General features: G+C 34.0%; 3 protein-coding genes and 1 long non-coding RNA gene across 4 annotated transcripts; 2 read left to right on the top strand and 2 right to left on the bottom strand.

Annotated features, from left to right (window-relative positions):
* The first annotated feature begins 3270 nt into the window (after window positions 1-3270).
* LOC114413435 (arabinogalactan protein 41-like) lies at window positions 3271-4457 on the top strand. Its single transcript, XM_028377852.1, has 2 exons — window positions 3271-3551; window positions 4100-4457. The coding sequence occupies exons 1-2, from the start codon at window positions 3416-3418 to the stop codon at window positions 4177-4179; spliced, it is 216 nt and encodes a 71-aa protein (XP_028233653.1). The 5' UTR covers window positions 3271-3415; the 3' UTR covers window positions 4180-4457.
* A 200-nt stretch (window positions 4458-4657) lies between these two features.
* On the bottom strand, window positions 4658-6289 carry LOC114413436. The gene is made up of 2 exons (XR_003666912.1): window positions 5973-6289; window positions 4658-5175 (listed from the first exon to the last, which is right to left on the bottom strand). It is a non-coding gene; the product is annotated as an uncharacterized LOC114413436 (long non-coding RNA).
* A 4275-nt stretch (window positions 6290-10564) lies between these two features.
* Window positions 10565-11323, top strand: LOC114411571 (stellacyanin-like). The gene is made up of 2 exons (XM_028375211.1): window positions 10565-10762; window positions 10966-11323. The coding sequence occupies exons 1-2, from the start codon at window positions 10582-10584 to the stop codon at window positions 11169-11171; spliced, it is 387 nt and encodes a 128-aa protein (XP_028231012.1). The 5' UTR covers window positions 10565-10581; the 3' UTR covers window positions 11172-11323.
* A 4252-nt stretch (window positions 11324-15575) lies between these two features.
* LOC114413434 (ethylene-responsive transcription factor CRF2-like) lies at window positions 15576-17333 on the bottom strand. Its single transcript, XM_028377851.1, has one exon. The coding sequence runs from the start codon at window positions 16896-16898 to the stop codon at window positions 15894-15896; it is 1005 nt and encodes a 334-aa protein (XP_028233652.1). The 5' UTR covers window positions 16899-17333; the 3' UTR covers window positions 15576-15893.
* Window positions 17334-17673: the final 340 nt, after the last annotated feature.

Below are 17673 nucleotides of genomic sequence, written 5' to 3'. Positions count from 1 at the left end.
ACCCAGTTAAAGGCTCTGAATTTAGACCCATAACTCTATGCAATGTGCTTTTCAAGTTTGTAACAAAAACTATTTCAAATAGACTTAAAAAGATTTTGCTTGACATTGTGGGGGAAAATTAGAGTGCTTTTGTGCCAGGAAGGTTGATTACTGATAATGCTCTCATTGCATATGAATGTTTTCACTACACGAGGATTAAAGATAGAGGAAAAAGATGATTTATGGGGTTAAAACTTGATATGTCGAAGGCTTATGATAGGGTGAAGTGGGGTTTTCTGGAAAGTTTGCTGAAGGTTATGGGTTTTCCTAGCAGATGGAACTCTTTAATAATGAAGTGTGTCTCTACTGTATCTTTTTCTGTTCTTGTGAATGGAATTCCTCATAGAGAATTTTGTCCCCAAAGAGGTCTCAGACAAGGAGATCTCCTCTCCCCTTACCTTTTTATTTTATGTGTTGAAGCCATATCTGCTATGTTATCATCAGCAGTGCACAATGGTCTTATTCATGGTATTAAAGTCTCACCTAGTGCACCTATGATCTCTCATTTATTTTTTTGTAGATGATAGCATTATTTTTGCACGAGCAAATTCTCAGGAGGCAACTAACATAGTTGATGTTTTGAGTCCTATGAAAAAGCGTCTGGCCAAAGAATTAATCTCCACAAATCTGAGCTTTCTTGTAGCTGAAACGTGCCTAATACCAGGACTGATGAGCTGATTTTTCAGTTGGGTGTAAAAAAAGTAGAAAGTCATGAGAGGTATTTGGGTCTACATACTTTAGTGGGAAAATCCAAAACTCAAAATTTCAACTTTGTGCGAGATAGGGTTTAGAAGAAATTGAAGGGATGGAAGGAGAAAGCTTTGTGAAGAGTAGGCTTGAAAGTCCTTATAAAATATGTTGTTCAATCAATCCCCACATATGTGATGGGTTGTTTTATGCTGCCAAAGTTGATTTGTGAGGAGATAGAAAGTCTCACGGCAAGGTTCTATTGGGGGGAGATATTGAAGGGTGGAAAATCCATTAGATAAGCTGGAAAAAACTCATAAGAAATAAAAAAGAAGGGGTCTTGGTTTTAGATTTGTTAAAGCTTTTGCTTGCAAAAAAGTGGTGCCAGCTTATGACGAAGGAGACATCCTTGTTGGCCAGGCTTATGAAATCTAAATATCATCTCCATGGGCCTTTATGGGAAGCACGGAAAGGATACAGACAGAGCTTCACCTGGACTAGTATATGGGAGGCGAAATGGATCTTGGAGGAAGGTTGCGTGTGGAGCATTGGCGATGGACGGTTTGCTGACGTTAATGTCTAGAAGGAATGAAGGTCAGTGAGTTGATGAAGTAGGATGAATTTTCCTGTAATAAGGAATTGTTATCTAGTTTTTTTGATATTTCAATAGTGGAATGTATTGAATCTATCCTGCTGAGGTGGACTATGGAACCCAACAGAATTAACATCTGAACAGAAGGGGGAGGTTTTGTGGAAGAACATCTAGATAGGAGATGCAACACCAAAATGCATGCGCTTGTAACTTGTAGGGAGGCTCAGAAAGTATGGTTTGCATCCTCGCTGAGTCTAAGATTTCATAATTTAAATTTTGATGATTTCAAGCAGTGGGTGGAGTTTGCGATTGACATAACGGATGAGGACTCTAGAGCAATGGTGTCTGCGATCTTGTGGGCAATTTGGTACATTAGGAATCGACTTGTTTTCCAAAATAGGAGGATGGAGATTCAACATGTGTTGAGTAAGATGGCTCCTGTTCTACCATCAGGGAAGACATTACAATGGCTCAAGAATCAAACTTGATTCCAGCCTATTAGAAAACACCACCATTGGACATTTTTAAGATAAATTTTTATGCTGCTATAAGAAAAGAGGTAGGAGCATGCTTGGGATTCATTGTGTGTGATTCTGAAGGTTTGGAGCCTAGGGAGGCTGAGGCCTTTGCGTTCAATGGTCAATTATCAAGGCAGCAAAGTTGCTATTGTCTGATGCTTGTGATGAAACAGGTTGTTTGTAGATGGTACAAGAGTGGAACAAGAAAGAGGGTCTTCCATGGCATAGTGGAGGATAGTAGGAGATTCCTTGTTAATTCCCATAGAAAGAACCTCTTATTCACCAAGAGATCAAGGAACCAGGAAGTTCACTGTTTAGCATCTTTAGTTTTTACTTTTCATGATGTTTGCTGGATTGAGGAGGTCCCGTTTCAGCTGGACCAAATCATAGCCAATAATGTATCTTATTTAAATTTTCATCATCAATAATAATCCAGCTTTAACCTAAAAAAAAAACTTAAAATTCAATTGGTAACACAATAATTATATGTTAATATACAACAACTTATTTTTCTTTAAAAATATTTTAATAAGTTAAAACATTATTTTTTGAAAAATATAATCAAGGTGTAACTTTATATATATATGTCTCATAAGAAAAAATTTCCTATATATGTCAGTTTTATTTTTCAAGTTATAGATGGGGTGCTTTTAGCAATCTAGACAAGACAAATGCTAAACAAGTTTATTTTTCGGTAACAAATACATGCTCGCCAATTGTCATTATCGATATCTTAAGATCCTTTAAATCATGATGAAAATGTTAAACTATTGTAGCTATGTAATTTTTCTTAAAGTTAACACAATAATAAAGTCTCGTGACGTGAGTTAGATTCGTTACCTTTTAAAACACTCGAATAAATATCTTAGAAATAAACAAGAATTTATTTTCTGTATAAACACGGGTGATATTTCTTTTGATAAGCTTTTCTATAAGTACATCTAAAAAATAAAAAATAAGAAAAAAAAAGTTTATAAGTTAAAATGAATTTTTCATTAAGTAATTTATAGATATTATTTATTTTTTTAAAAAACATATAAAAGAATTTCTACTAATTAATTAATGAAAAACTAACAAAGAACTCATTTTAACTTGTTAGAAAATTCATCTTATTATTTTCTTCTTTCAAAAATATTTTTAATGAAATTTATCCAGACATATTCATAAAATTCATATTATTATTTCTTTCTTTCAAAGATATTTTTGAGGAAACTTACCAAAGCATACTCATACCAATATACAATGTCCTGGAGCAGGAGCACACAGGAAAAAAAAAAAAAAAAAACAGTAGTACGAGTGAGGAAGGAAAAGGGTGGCGCCAAAATAGAAGTGGCAGATTTGTTGGAAAGTAGGAACGAAAGGGCAAAATGGGTTACCGAACCGAAAGATATGCCCCACAAAACCATGGCTTTTTCCTCTGTCCTGTTTTGTCTCTCCCACGCATACGCCACGCACAACACAACACAATTCTCAGCTTCTTCAGCGTTCTTTTTTTTTTCTCTCTCTCTCTCTTCCTTACGCACCCAAGAGAGAGAAGGAGAAAGAGAATCGATCGACGCTGCTAGAGAAGTAGAAGAAGATGGCGGGTGGTGCTCCCAAACAATTGTTCGGATTCGGAGTTGTGGCGTTGCTTGCCACTCTCATTCTTCCTCTCTTTATGCCCGCCGCTGTTCAGGCTCAATCCGCAGCCCCTGCACCTGCCCCTACTAGCGACGGTAATACCCACTCTTTTCTATAATCATTTTCTTTACTTTTATATGATTGCTTCACACTTTACAATTCTTTATTATATTCATGAAAATTAAAATCATAATATTGTTCCAAATTCCAGTATCCAGTTCCTTGCTTCCTTCTTTTGGAAAACCAGAATGTAAATAATAAAAAGTAAAAACATTTATATTACACTAAAAATGTAATTTCAAGCATCACCAAGCCTTTAAATCAATTAGTGTGTAATTGTTTCAACTTATTCATTAGTTTTCAGTTTGAGTTCTATTGTCCATGATAGTCTTATTCAAATTGAGCAGGATTATCCCTAATTGAAGACCACTATAGTCTTTGTCAAAAAAAAAAAAAAGATTTCAAGTCTATTTCTTTAATCAGCATTCTCAATAAAAGAGGCTTTTTGGGAAACCCAAAAAAAATTGTACTTGCATTATTTATTTTTCTGGTACTTGTTTTATTCATACAAATACATAAAAAATATCTCAAATAAATTTAATGAAATAATTCTGCATTATTTGATTTTTATTCTGTAATTCAGGGTCCTCCCTTGATCAAGGGATAGCTTATGTGTTGATGTTGCTGGCTCTGGTACTCACATACATCATCCACTCGGCCTAAATTTCCTCCACCTTCTGAACTTATAGAGCAGAAAAGGGTTATGGGTGTTTGAAGGGGGTGTTGTGTTTGTTATGATTAACAAGTTTCGTACATTGTGTAGCAAGCAGTGGGAAATGTAATATTGCTAATACTTATGTTAGAAGAGTAGGTGTTATGTTTATTTTCCCAGTTAATAAAGCGGTCTGTGCCATTTAGTGGCTAGTGGTTGTGGTCAGTACCTGGTTACAGAGATTGCCAATGCATTTCTTTTAATAATAATTATCTTGCTTTTGGCATAATGATTATCTTGATTGATTAATGAACAGAAATGAACTAATCCAACATGGAAAAAGGGTAACTCTTTTTTGTTGTTGCAACAAGTGAGGCGTGTCATCGTTTCCTATGCAGATGCAGGGTTATGTTCACAGGTAAGAATTTCTGAAAAAAAAATAATTAAATTTGACTCTAATCAATTAAACATCAGTGGAGAAAAATGGCATATCATCAACCAAAGATGGAATATTTTTGTCTTCTCCCATAACGATCAAGGTTCTCGAACAGACAGAAGTCCACCCATTAGAATGCTGGAAGTTGTATTCATAGTTAGGTAGAAACACATACAATACACTGTAACAAGTCATACATTCCATTGCATCTCGCAAAGGGATTCAGTGTTTAAGTCGAACAGGGTAAAGGGGAAATCTTAGGCCACATTAACCCCACGCCACAGCTATGATTAAGGTGGTTAGGAACGGGCAAAACGAGCATAACATCCGATGATGAGAGATGCAAGCCATTGATTTCACCTCCCATTCAACTTTACACTTAACCAAAAAAAATATGTTAAAATCAATTATTTGTGGATGGTAGAAATTCAGATTTGAAACTGAACAGTTTCTGGTACATGAATATTTGAATTAGAAGGCACTTGGGATGCAGTCATACCAATTAAGCCTTCTTGCCACTGGGTTTAGTTTCCTATTTTTCCTGTCCAGCTAGGGAAAAGTTCTTCACTTTCTGTGGAGGCAGAAAACAGAACCAACTTAAAAAACAGAAGAAAGCACAACTTTGTTTAAACATCTGCAAACATAAACTCAAATATATCCAGTAATCAAGTTGGAATATATAGGAAAAGCCATAAACAACCAACCCTGAAGCGCATAATAATAATGTTCCATCCAGAGAAGGCAACACTACCAAATATGCATTCTGATTAAAGTGTTTCATATCATGTTTTGTATGATAGATCAAGTGCAACTCCAATAATATAACTACTTTCACATTCTGTTGTTGTGGCCACATCTTATAATCAAAGGGATCCGGTTCTTCAAATGTAAGGGAAAAGTAAGTAATTGTGGTTGTTTGTAAGAAAACTAATAGTTGATATCCAAACACATCTCATGATTTGTTGTTTATTATACATAACATTAACTATTGATTTTCTTATCGTTGACTCAGATTACTTTACTTTACCCTCTAAAATGAGTTGTTCATGGCCAATCCAGTACTGATTTAAATTGCTAAAACAAAAAATCTCCAAATTGACCATCAACTAGAAAGATTATCTAAATGAAGAACTCGTAATCCCCAAATTCAAGAGATCCTTGAAAGAAGTGTGTGTTGTCTACATGCCAAACGAGTACAATTTACTTCCCTCATCAACATTCTAAGGTGAAACCAACATGCTACATTACAACGAGGCAATTGAACGTAGAACGCAGGCAAAGAAAAATAAACTAAGTCTTGGATTGCATGCTTGACAGTTAGGATCTTAATCATAAAGGATTGGTTCGGATATCGAAAGGAAAGAGTACCTTGACGAGGACGCAGTGGCGCAATGAATGCAAAAGGCGAAGGAATTTGTCTTCTTCATAGGGAGACTGAGTGACGCAATTAAGAAGTGCGAGGGCTTCTTCTGCACACACCGGTTTCGCTCTACTTTCCTCCATCCTCGCTCAGTTAATTAGGGTTTTACGCACAAATGTTCAATTCAACTAAAATCCTTCTTCTCTTCTTCTTAATTTAAAAGGGAGGGTAATTCCTAAGGCGGCAATTGGTATTTCGCTAAACCACGGCTCCTGTGTGATCCGCCTGTTTCTTACTGCCTCTCCTTCCTAGCTTAGGTTTTGGTCGGAAAATTTTGTTGTGTATATTAATTTTTTTATTTTTAATTTTCAAAGTTTATATACAAAACAATTAAAATAAAAAAATAAATTGTTTTGCATATTCTTTATACTAAATAAAATACACTCGTGTCCCTTGTATTTTTTCCAAATTATATTCAATATTCCTCTTTTTTATATTAATTTTACCCTCTTCAGATAACGTTATTAACTAACCTCAATTGAAATATGTGAGTAAGATCAAATTATTTTATCTTAAATCTTTGTTACACTCACATCCCTTTTACATTATTTTTACCTTATTTCTGTTAACATAGTCAACTAACGTCAATTGAAATATGTGAGGAGACGAAATTGTCTTACCATCTTCCTTAAATACTCAATAACACTTGATTCTCTCAATGAACTTTTCTTAAAGTACTAACCGTTTTTTTTTAATAGTTGACTCTTAATTCATTATTATCAACACTTGAAGTAATCTATATGCCTTATACGTATTGGTAATCTGTATGTGTATTTTAATTTATTTTTTCAATTTGAGATCAAAAAATTATTTTATAATCATTTTAAAATTTTAAATAAATTAATATTTTTGTTTAAAAAAATTGGTAATAAATAAATATTGTTGTAAATTTTTTGTGTAATTTTATTTAATTAATTATATTCATTTTTTGAAGTTGATTTTTATTAAGAACTTAAGTAATCTGTTTATTTTAAAACAAATGTATATATATTATTGTGATTTAATTATTTCTAAAAAAATTATTAGTAAATTACAATTTGTTTATTAGTATTTAGTATTAAATATTTATATGGAAGTATAAAAATAAAATATTTTCATTAGTAAAAAAAATTAAAGTTATTGTGATGGTAATTTGTTGAGAAATGAAATAGTTATTTGTTAGAAATAAAAACCAAAATTATAGTTATATTTTGATCATTACTTTAAGTTTACTAGAATCGAATCGGTGTTGTCAACCCTATATATTTGAAAGAATAATTTCTATATGCATTTATGAATATATTAAGGTAATAAAAAGTTAATGAACAAATAATAAAAAATTTATTCATGAATTATTAAATTGGGATTGATTGAAGTATTGGTTGAACGCTTACATAAATTATTATGACTGTTTTAATGTGAAAATTATGGTTAGAACCAGAAGTTTGGGTCGAACTTTAGGCAAGGTTATAAGAAGAGTCCTAGGGAGAGAAGTCAGCCATGATGCAGATGAAGCCCCCAAACGACAAAGACCCATAGCATTCGCATATGGGCAACGAGAAGTTGCACTTGTTGGTGAGGATATTCACCATATGGATCATGCAGATGACGAGGATCATGAACAGCCTGAAGAAGCAGCTGTTGATGATGTGACACTGATGTCGAGGATTTTTCAGGCGGACCCCACGACACATTAGTGTTGCAAGATTATGTTTATCATGTGGCCGCGAAAGTTTGGAATGGAGAGGTATTTATATTTTGAAATAAATGTTATTTTCATAAATAATTGTTATTATTGTTGAAATGATTTAAATTATTATTTTCAGGAATGTCCTGAGCTGAAATTATGCTCCCATGGAAAGAATGTTGATAAATTTAGTAGGCCTGCCCCAGAGATCGAAGGGTCAGTGGCTGTCACAGGATTAATTCCTTTGATCGCATGTTCACTGGACATTGGTGATCGCGGACTTATGTCTGCTTTTGTGGAGAGGTGGCATACGAAAATCAGTAGTTTCCATCTGCCGGTAGGAGAGGTGACTATCACCTTGGATGATGCGGCGTCGTTGCTGCATTTGCCCATTACAGGCACATTCCATAGTTTTGAGCCTCTTCATGTGGATCATGTCGTGTTGCTCTTAGTTGAATTGCTTGAAGTAAGTGTTGAAGAGGCAAGAGCTAAGACAGTACAATGCCATGAGGCATATGTTTAACTATCCTATACTAACCACTCCTTTCACAACCAATTAAAATAAATGAGGTCCTTCCTCTAATACCATTTTTTGTGTTTGATCTCATAATCACCGCGACAAATCCAATTTCATAAGTAATAGATCGAGCCTAATGCAGAACATCGTCACGGGTAGCAAACACCTACAATGCAATGCAATCCATACAAGTTTAGTCTTCAAGGGGCATTCATTTAATTACTTAATAACAAAATCATATTAATACTTGAGAAGTATTGAACACATTAGAACAATCAACATGTTATTCATTCACACTAGTTTTGTTTTCATTTTGGTCATTCATATCAACTTCTTCAGACATTACACTATCATACATTCACTGATCTTCGTCCATCTTAACAAAACATTCAAAAATTTCAATCACAAACAAAAAATCCCTAACCACACCATAATTATACAATCATGTAATTTTTTGCATTTTTTACTGCATTTATTAATATAATAAATTAAATTAAAAATGAAAAAAGTTAATTATGTATCAATTCTTTTCACATTAATATCACTTTCAAGCTATACACACTACAACTATCAAATGAATATTCTAGCTATATCTATTTAAAAGTTCTTTAATTATCAATTCAATTTTTTTTCCTAATTGAACAATAAAATAAAGTTATATAAATAACAAATAAATTTAAAAGAAGCATACGGATTGGTAATCCATAAGAAGATTATGGACTGGCAATCCGTATGCTTCTTATGGATTGGTTGCAATTCGTATACTTCTTACAGATTGTTAATCCGTAAAAAAGTATATGATTATCAATCCGTAAGTTATATATGATTGTCAATCCGTAAATTTTACATAACTTACGGATTATCAATCCGTAACTATTACGTGAAAAAAATCAAATGAAGAACTTACCTCTGCCATTAATGGCCAAACCAACCGCTGCGATAACCACCACTTGTCGATGAACCATCGTAAACAATGCATCTCCACCAAAGTCGACACAAGAACGATTGATAAACTCTCATGGAACACCTCTCACGAGAACGAAGCTCAAGGAAAAAAAACAAAGTCGTGTGAAGAAGGAAAGTGTTGAAGAACAACTTATAACGGAGAGGGATATAATGGAGATTTTTAAAAATTGTTGGGTGTACCGGCAATTTTACTAGTGCCCAAAGCAATTCCCTTTTCATTATAGTGTTGACAAAAAAAAAGCCAATAGAAAAATGCAAGTATACAAGATGACATTCTATTTTAGGAAAACTTTTTACATTCCTAGTGTTACTTCGTACTGTATTATGAAAAGTTCACTCAAAAATATAAATTACTAATACAATGAAAAGTACAGGATATAATAGTGAAAGTGCAAGAAACAACATCTTTATTCCAATACCTCAAAACTCTTTCTGATTCTTAATTTAAGTCTGAATCCATCTTCCCACTCTTAATGATATAATATGAGGTGTTTGCCGTCTAAAGAAAAAAAAAAACACTTTTCTAGCACTAATTTAAATATCAAAATCCTTACAAGTGAACACATATTAGGACATAGCCTAGGAGTTTTAAAAGATTTGGTCCAACATTTTTTCACCCTGACGAATATTTGTCTCCTAGATTAGAATGAGTTTTTATTTGTGTATGAATTGATATTCTAGCACCTACACATATACCCTTTTAATTTATTGGATATAAGGCAAAAAAAATAATAGTTATTCAACTTTCTTGGTACTTCAGTCCAACTTCTATAATTATCCGTGAGCAACTTCTATATATTGAACAGAAGTTTAAGGAAAAGGAACTAAACTCTTTTAATATTAGAATACATGCTACATGCTTTAAAGAAACATACATAATATTCACAAATTATGTATGGAAAAAAAAATCAACGAGCTTAAAAAAAATATGGCGCATCCGAATAAAAAACTATTGTAAATAAATAAACAAGTTATGTGTATAAGCATTGGAAATTTTACTCCTTAAATTAAATTTATTTAACCCAATTTAAATTGATGAATTTATTTTACCCAACTTAAATTGATAAAAAAATAGTCACGCCGATATGGGGTCTCATTTTGGTTGTTTTGTGTTTTGGGGTGCCACTGAAAGCACTCCCATCCCTTTAATCAGAACCGGGTATAGGTACAATCGATCATCAGTTGAAAACTAGAATTTGATCCATTCTTATTTCTAATAAAAAATAATTGACTTGGTCAAGAAAAACGAGCTTCGCAATAACCGCACAAGCAGGAGGAGAAATACCAAATTTAATGACCATTATTATAAGGGTATCTTCAATTTAATCCACCTTTTGGTTCAATTACATACCATCACAATTCACAAGTTAACGAACAAAAGGCAACACTGACACAAATTGGAAAGATAATGGCCGTGAAAATGCATCTTAGTTTCTTCATCTTAGCCACCATTGGCTGCATGCCATTGGTATCTGTGAGTTCGACGACTCATGTTGTCGGACACAAATTGGGTTGGAATTTGCCCAGTTACCCAGGGTTCTACGACGACTGGGCCAAGAAACAAACCTTCGTTGTTGGTGACGTGCTTCGTATGTGTCATAATATTAATTCTCCTATCTTCTTGCTTCTTCATATTTTTCCTCAACACATATAAAAAATGTTAGAAAAAGAAGTGTTAAAAATAAATAAATTTCTAACACCCCTGAAAACAATTACTAACAAGGCAAGCACAGGAACAAGTAATTTCTTGTTTAGCTATATATACTAAGTTTAATGAAATTGAATATTGCAGTTTTCCAGTATCACCCAGGACAGAACACGGTGGTTCAGGTAGACAAGAACGACTACGATCATTGCACTACCAGAAATATCCTCCACACCTACTTCAGAGGGAACTCTTCTGCTACTTTGGAGAAGCCTGGGGACTATTTTTACTTCTCTTCCGTTGGCAAGCATTGCGACTTTGGCCAAAAGCTTCATGTTACTGTTTCTCAGTGAACCAAATCCTCTAATTAACTTCATCCTAGTTCATCTCATCAATTTCTGCAAGTCTTCTTGATTGTGGGCACAAATATTGTTTTAATTTGTTTATCTTCTGTATTAATTGTACATAGTTTAGGTTCTGTTTATTTGCTTTAATGCCTTTTCACATTTTGCATATACTATTATATTATTAAAAAATATTAATATAAAATATTATTGATTTGAGATGGTTTTAAGTTTTAATCATGTTTATGTACTTCCAAACGTGTACAAAGCGTTAATTTTATATCAATAAATGTTAATTATTAGTATGGTTAATTATTAGTGTGGTTAATGGAAAGGTTTAAATTTGTGATCTCTTTTCTTTTTTTCTTTTCCTTTTCTTTTTACCATTAAATCAATCTATGGTGTACAAAGTTTTAGTGACATCAGGAGGCCTTATATAGTAAATCAGTACTTCCCTTTTATAAATCTTTTAACGAACTTCTTTATTATTCTATATAAAGACAGTATTAAATGAAAAATAAGTATATTTAATGTCTTGTAAATATAAAATGTGACATATCGCGCGTGTTCGTATATAAGTTAGCTAGCAACCTAATTTATCATGTCCAATGGCTAAAGGATGCATACGATAAAACTAGTAGTTTAGCTTTTAACTCCAAAATTTAGAAAACATTTCTCTTGGGATAATGTCAGGCTAGGTTGTGTGTGTGTGGTTGAATGATTATTAAATATGGAATACATATGTGGAAGGTCTTTTTTGGCATTTCCCAAGGGAAAACCAGTTTTTTTTTTTTTTTTTGTTAGCGTGTCCGGAAAATGATTTACTGTTATGAGGGGCTGGGCACACAGGGGCTGCTTAAAAGAGCAAACAAACTATTCAATTCAATCAATCAAAGCAAGTATGGTTCCAGAGACAAAGCTCTGTGTATTGCATTTATTGTAGATATATGATACGATGAAAGTTTTTAATGGAAACATGCAGAATGCAAAGGCACATACCTAATTGCTAGTAGCATATATAAATGTATATCATGAGAGTGGGGACCTAATCTGTATCAGCTGCTTGCGAAGATGGGAAGGGAAAAAAACCAGTCACCGGCTTCGTTTCCTGAGTTCCAAAATCCCAGTTTTTTTAAATACGACACTATTTGTGAAATTGTGGACCAGCCCTTTTTCCCCAATATTTCAAACCTGCATTATATGGTTGATGCCTTGATCTACCAGACAGTGACTTATCTTTGACATTTTTATCACACATAACGTCTTCACTCTTCACGCAATACACGCATGCATATATACCCTACACATTGATATTTTAATTCTCATCACCCGACACTTAATATAATATATAATCACTGAAAGGTTGAATGGATATGACACATCAAAGAAGGTGCCGGGTACGTGGAGTCAGAAGAGCATGTTCTTCACTGTGTTGTTAAAACGTGTGTATATGGCATTAGTACTCATGTAAGGAAATAACAACTAACCTAACACGGTAACACCACAGCTTTACCATGATGTACACGAGGAATATAAATATCACCCATTAATTATCAGTTAAAAACACGGGAAAGGGAAAGCTTATAGGACGGACATGGTTTTAAATGGCATTCTGCAACAGTAATTGCAACCCTAATGTCAAAAATATTTTGATTCACAGTAATTACGATCCTATCAATCACATTTTCCTGTATTTACTCACACTATAAATTTTTTTTGACTCACCCCAACACAATCACAATTATCATGATGACTGCAATTTAAAACCATCATGTCTCTGGTGAAACAGAACTGGGTTTTATGTTGTAATATTTTTTCTACAAAAAACAATTTCAAGAGTGATGATTATCTACAATTATGTACGCAACCAAGCTTAAACAGAACTGGGTTTTATGTTGTAATATTTTTTCTGCTTTTCCACCCGGTAAATGGCAGTGGCATGAAAAAGTATTCAAGCATTGTGCCACTTGCTCGCCTCTGTTTGTGTCAGAAATTAAAAGAAAAAAAAAACAAACTGCACCTGATCGGTTTCCTTATTCAAAGGCCCAACCGCATTTTCATGTTACCTTTTGTAGAAAGTGTTTTAAGAGTGAAATATTTCTTTTTATTTTATACTATTTCATGGGTATTATCAATATTAAATATCAATTAAAAAGGCAATTCAAATTTAGTAGTAGTACAAAACAAAATAAATTTCTAACGCTTCACCAGTTAAGAATTTTTCTGCTTTCGATTTATTATACTCAATATCGATTTAATCTGCGCCACAATTGACATCTTATCTTGAAGATCCTGTCTGATTTTTTTTTTCTTTTCCTTTTCTTCCAGCTGGGGAACAAGCCTTAATTTGGCCCAAACAGAAAATATAAAAGGAAAAAGAAGCTTAACAGTGTGTTTGATTTGGCTTTTAGTTCGAGACGGGCAAAAGAATTAGTCTTTTTCTTTTTATTGCTTTTTAGCATCGGAAGAACAAAAAAAGAAGTGGGTAGCAAAAACAATTGATAGAGTTCACTTTCTAGATTTGACAAGCTAAAATATATAACTAAGGTTTTATACTTAAACAAACATTTTTTATCAATAAGATTAAGATGATTTTTTTTGTTAAAGGGATTTAGATGAAATCATATCTTAGAAAATGGAAGGAAAAATGTCCTTTCACAGTTCTAATCCTATGTCTACTGTGGATAGTGCATGTCTGCACAAATTAACCAAAGATGCCTTATACCTTGATTCCTTGAATTCCTGAACGGAAATATCCGACAGCAAATTTTTATGGTAAGAAAGGGGTTCGCGAGGTTTGAATATCCGGTGAAGTGTGTAGGTGACGGCATTAATTTCACCCGAGCAAACTCTCAAAATAAATAAATACAGTAAAAAAATTCTTGAGCACATTTACCATACGTACAATAAACAGTTTAAGTTAGGTGAGAGAGTTACGTGCCAAAAACCAAATTCATTTACCATAGCGTAAGACTTTATGAACAAGTAATACTTGTATCCAACAATACCTCTAAATACAATACGAATAACCAGATATATTAAATTGCTCTCATCTTCTAAATATATAAATGGAAAAAAGTTACAAATGATTAATGGTTCTCATTTAGAAATGTTGCAGCAGATCGAATAGTTAATTAATGGAAGCCACAGTCTCATGATAATATATTAACAAACATAGAATATAGAAATTCTCACCACAATGGAAGCAAAAATGAATGTTAATAAGTTATTTCAAAATGGTGGAGTCGGTGCTTATAATGAATTTACTTATAAATAGCAATTCATATGTTTGGGCATTGACAGTTGAATTTTTTGATTCAGTGGAAAAGCATTGACGGTTGAACACTAAGATTTGTTCGGATTAAAAGAGAGAAAAAACTCAAAGATGGTAAAAAGAGGTTACCTTTCCTAGTCTAAATTAAGAAGAGAAGAAAAAAAAATATCATCTTTTTTGGTTTGTAGAGGAGGAGAGAGGTTTTTCTCTCGAGTTAGATATGTTTTAGATTTTTGTAAATATAATAATATTTATTTTTACTCTCTACATTTTTTATTAATATAAATCGGCTAGATGTAGTAGTCTTTGTTTTTCATAAAAAAATTTCCTTTTTTTTTGTCTTTGATTTATGAAAATAAGGATTATAGATGACAAGGTGTGTAATTTGAATGGTTGCTCAATTACTGTAAAAGATGTCATATTCTGAGCTCTTCAATTGTGTCTCTACAACACGTCATTAAATATTTTTCATCTTTTTTTTCAATACTCCAAAAGACTTATTTGAAGAGATAGATGAATAAACACATAAAGACTTTTTAAACATTAGTTGTAGACCATTGTTCAAATAAATGACGGGAGTGACGATACCTTATCTTAGCATGAGACACTAAATACCCTTTAATTTTGTATGTGTTATATGTATATTATTTCAAAAGTATAGGACAAAATAGCGCTTTTAAATCAAACATGTAATATAGATATTAAGACACAAAACAAAAGCATTTTGAATTAAACATCTCATAGAAATTCAGTAGGAAAATGAAAACACTGAAACAATATGAGACTATTAATGAGTGAAGATGTTTATAAATTAAAGATACCTTCCATTCCTAAATAATATGAGACTATTTTAATACACAGAAACAATCCTATTAAATAAACAAGTCCTATATCGTAAATGTATTAAGTTTTAATCCGACTAAGTTTGAATTTAAATAAACAATTCTATTAAATTAACACTTCTAGTCAGGTAAAGACAAAATTAAACGCTCCAGACCGCTAAATGGGTGTATATTATTAATATATGCGACGAACGTTTCTAAATATCCTTTTTTTACATGCAGACTCGTGTACCAAGAAGGTAAACTATACCATTTGCTGGTAAAAATAAATAAATAAAACAAACAAACAAACGGGTGACTTATGAGACAGAGTTATTTTATACTACTATATATTTAAGAAACAAAAAGAGGCAACACCGTGGGACGCACAGTTTTACAACTAGTGTGACTTAATAAACATATACTAGAACTAGAATAAAATAGAAAATACAAAAAATACTACCACCCACCCATGTCGAAAACGAAATAAAAATAAGGGTTTTTTTTTTTTGCCTAAACCCCCAAAGAAAAGAAACAAAACTGATAGCAACCCCCGAATTCCCCCCGATACAAAAACTTGGGCCATTTTCGTTGGCAATAGAATTACAAAGACGACGAGAATGGTGCCTGTCTCAATCAAAGAGCGACAAGAGGATCCCAAACAAACAAATCCCCAATGTCTTGGAAATTATCACACTCTCTATGCCAACTCGTAAAACCCAAATCTAAATTCTCATTAACAAAGCTTCCTTTGAAATCAAAATCCTCCGCCAAGAATATACTACTCTCTGCCACATTATTATTATTATTAGTATTAATCCCTTCATCAAACATATCTAACGTGCTTTGAAAGTCAAACACCACATCGTTTGGAATAGGAAACACTGACTCCGGTTTCAACTTATCATTATTACTATCTTCCGAAACGCATGAATACTCGCACTCACTTGAGGGCCCAACGACGTCGTTTGCGACTACTGTTACGGACTCGTCGACGACGTCGTTTCCGGTTGCGTTTGCGGTTACGGACTCAGCTTCCTCGTACACCGAACGGCACCCAAGAACCGAAGTGGGGGAACGCAAGTCGTTGTTCCGTGACTCCTCGCCGGAGCAGTAACCGGTTTTTCTGTTCTCCCGCGGCGGCGTTACGAAATTGGTGAGCGCGTCGGCACCGCGAAGCTGAATGGCCGCGTTGTCGTACACAATGGCGGCTTCCTCGGCGGTGTCGTAGGTTCCCAGCCACAGCCGCACGCGGCGCAACGGGTCCCTAATCTCCGCCGCCCACTTCCCCCACGGCCGCTGCCTCACTCCCCGGAACTTCTTCGCCCCCGTCCGCCGCCGACACGATGGAGCTCCGGCACCAGCCTTGAACCTTCTTTTCCTAGAAACAACGTTAACGCAACCACCACCGCCGCCGCCGCCTTGGATGGTAATCTCGTTGACGAAGTATTTGACTCGGCGGCGCGTGGAGGACACCGAGGGCTCGTCGTCGTCGCTGGAAGAGTCAGTAGCGTCGGCGTCGGTGACACGTATTCGTATGAGTTTGGGGTAGTGACGCTTCTTCTTCAAAAGGGTATCTTCTTCCATGAAGAGTTTTGTGCGGTTAAGGTGGTGTGTGTTTTTTATGGAAGATGAAGCCATAATAGCATTGAAGGAAGGGGAAACGGTGGAGTGGGATGGTGAAGTGAAATAGAAATACTAATGAGAAAGGGAAAAGAGAAAGAAAGAGAGAGAGATTCCTTGGAGAATGAAGAGTGGACACGGGCGGGGAAGGGGTGGGAGAATATAAATAAAGAAGGGAAAGGAAAGAACACGTCAGAGAGAAGCTTATAAGGGATAGAAATCAAAGCGGCAATATGGGTTAAATATTGCTTCTAAAGTTCATTAAAGAACGAGAAACTTCAACGAAAGTTACGTTTAAAAGGACAGAATAACAAGAAATTTTGTAGCTTAGAACCCAGCACCAACACCAGAGCACATGGAACCTATGGGACGAAGGAAAAGTGATTTTTTTTTTCTTTCTGGTAAGGTTAGAAGGATAAAATAAATAAAGAGGATTTAATTTTAACAGTTTCTATGACCGGAAAAAAAAAGTAATAACTGCAGCCAAGGATGAACTAACTAATTGCAGGGGATATCAGTGAGTTTTGGTACTGTGAGGAGGTATAAGAGCTGAAATGGAAGGAAGAAAGGGTGTGAGAGGAGATATATTTTATGACAAATGCTAATTTTCTTGGAACATTTGGTTATGCTTATGATTTTTTTATTTATGTTTTCTTATAATTTTTTTAATTCTGTAACCAATATTTTTAGTGAGACCCATATTTTATTTCATATTTGGGCTTTAAAAAAGTTACTATTTCTTTTGTTACTTGAAACCTATTATTGTATAGGATCCAACGGACCCATAAGCTAC

The sequence above is a fragment of the Glycine soja genome, chromosome 5 (assembly GCF_004193775.1).
Source record: "Glycine soja cultivar W05 chromosome 5, ASM419377v2, whole genome shotgun sequence".
Lineage (NCBI taxonomy): Eukaryota > Viridiplantae > Streptophyta > Magnoliopsida > Fabales > Fabaceae > Glycine > Glycine soja.
This window is presented reverse-complemented; position numbering and strand designations above follow the sequence as displayed.

What these genes read in the sequence shown, in the direction of transcription:
- LOC114413435 (XM_028377852.1), top strand. Translation starts at nt 3,416, where the DNA reads ATGGCGGGTGGTGCTCCCAAACAATTGTTCGGATTCGGAGTTGTGGCG. An exon ending in ACCTGCCCCTACTAGCGACG is followed by an intron (nt 3,552 to 4,099) that starts GTAATACCCACT and finishes TCTGTAATTCAG; the next exon opens with GGTCCTCCCTTGATCAAGGG.
- LOC114411571 (XM_028375211.1), top strand. Translation starts at nt 10,582, where the DNA reads ATGGCCGTGAAAATGCATCTTAGTTTCTTCATCTTAGCCACCATTGGC. An exon ending in CGTTGTTGGTGACGTGCTTC is followed by an intron (nt 10,763 to 10,965) that starts GTATGTGTCATA and finishes TGAATATTGCAG; the next exon opens with TTTTCCAGTATCACCCAGGA.
- LOC114413434 (XM_028377851.1), bottom strand. Translation starts at nt 16,898, where the DNA reads ATGGCTTCATCTTCCATAAAAAACACACACCACCTTAACCGCACAAAA.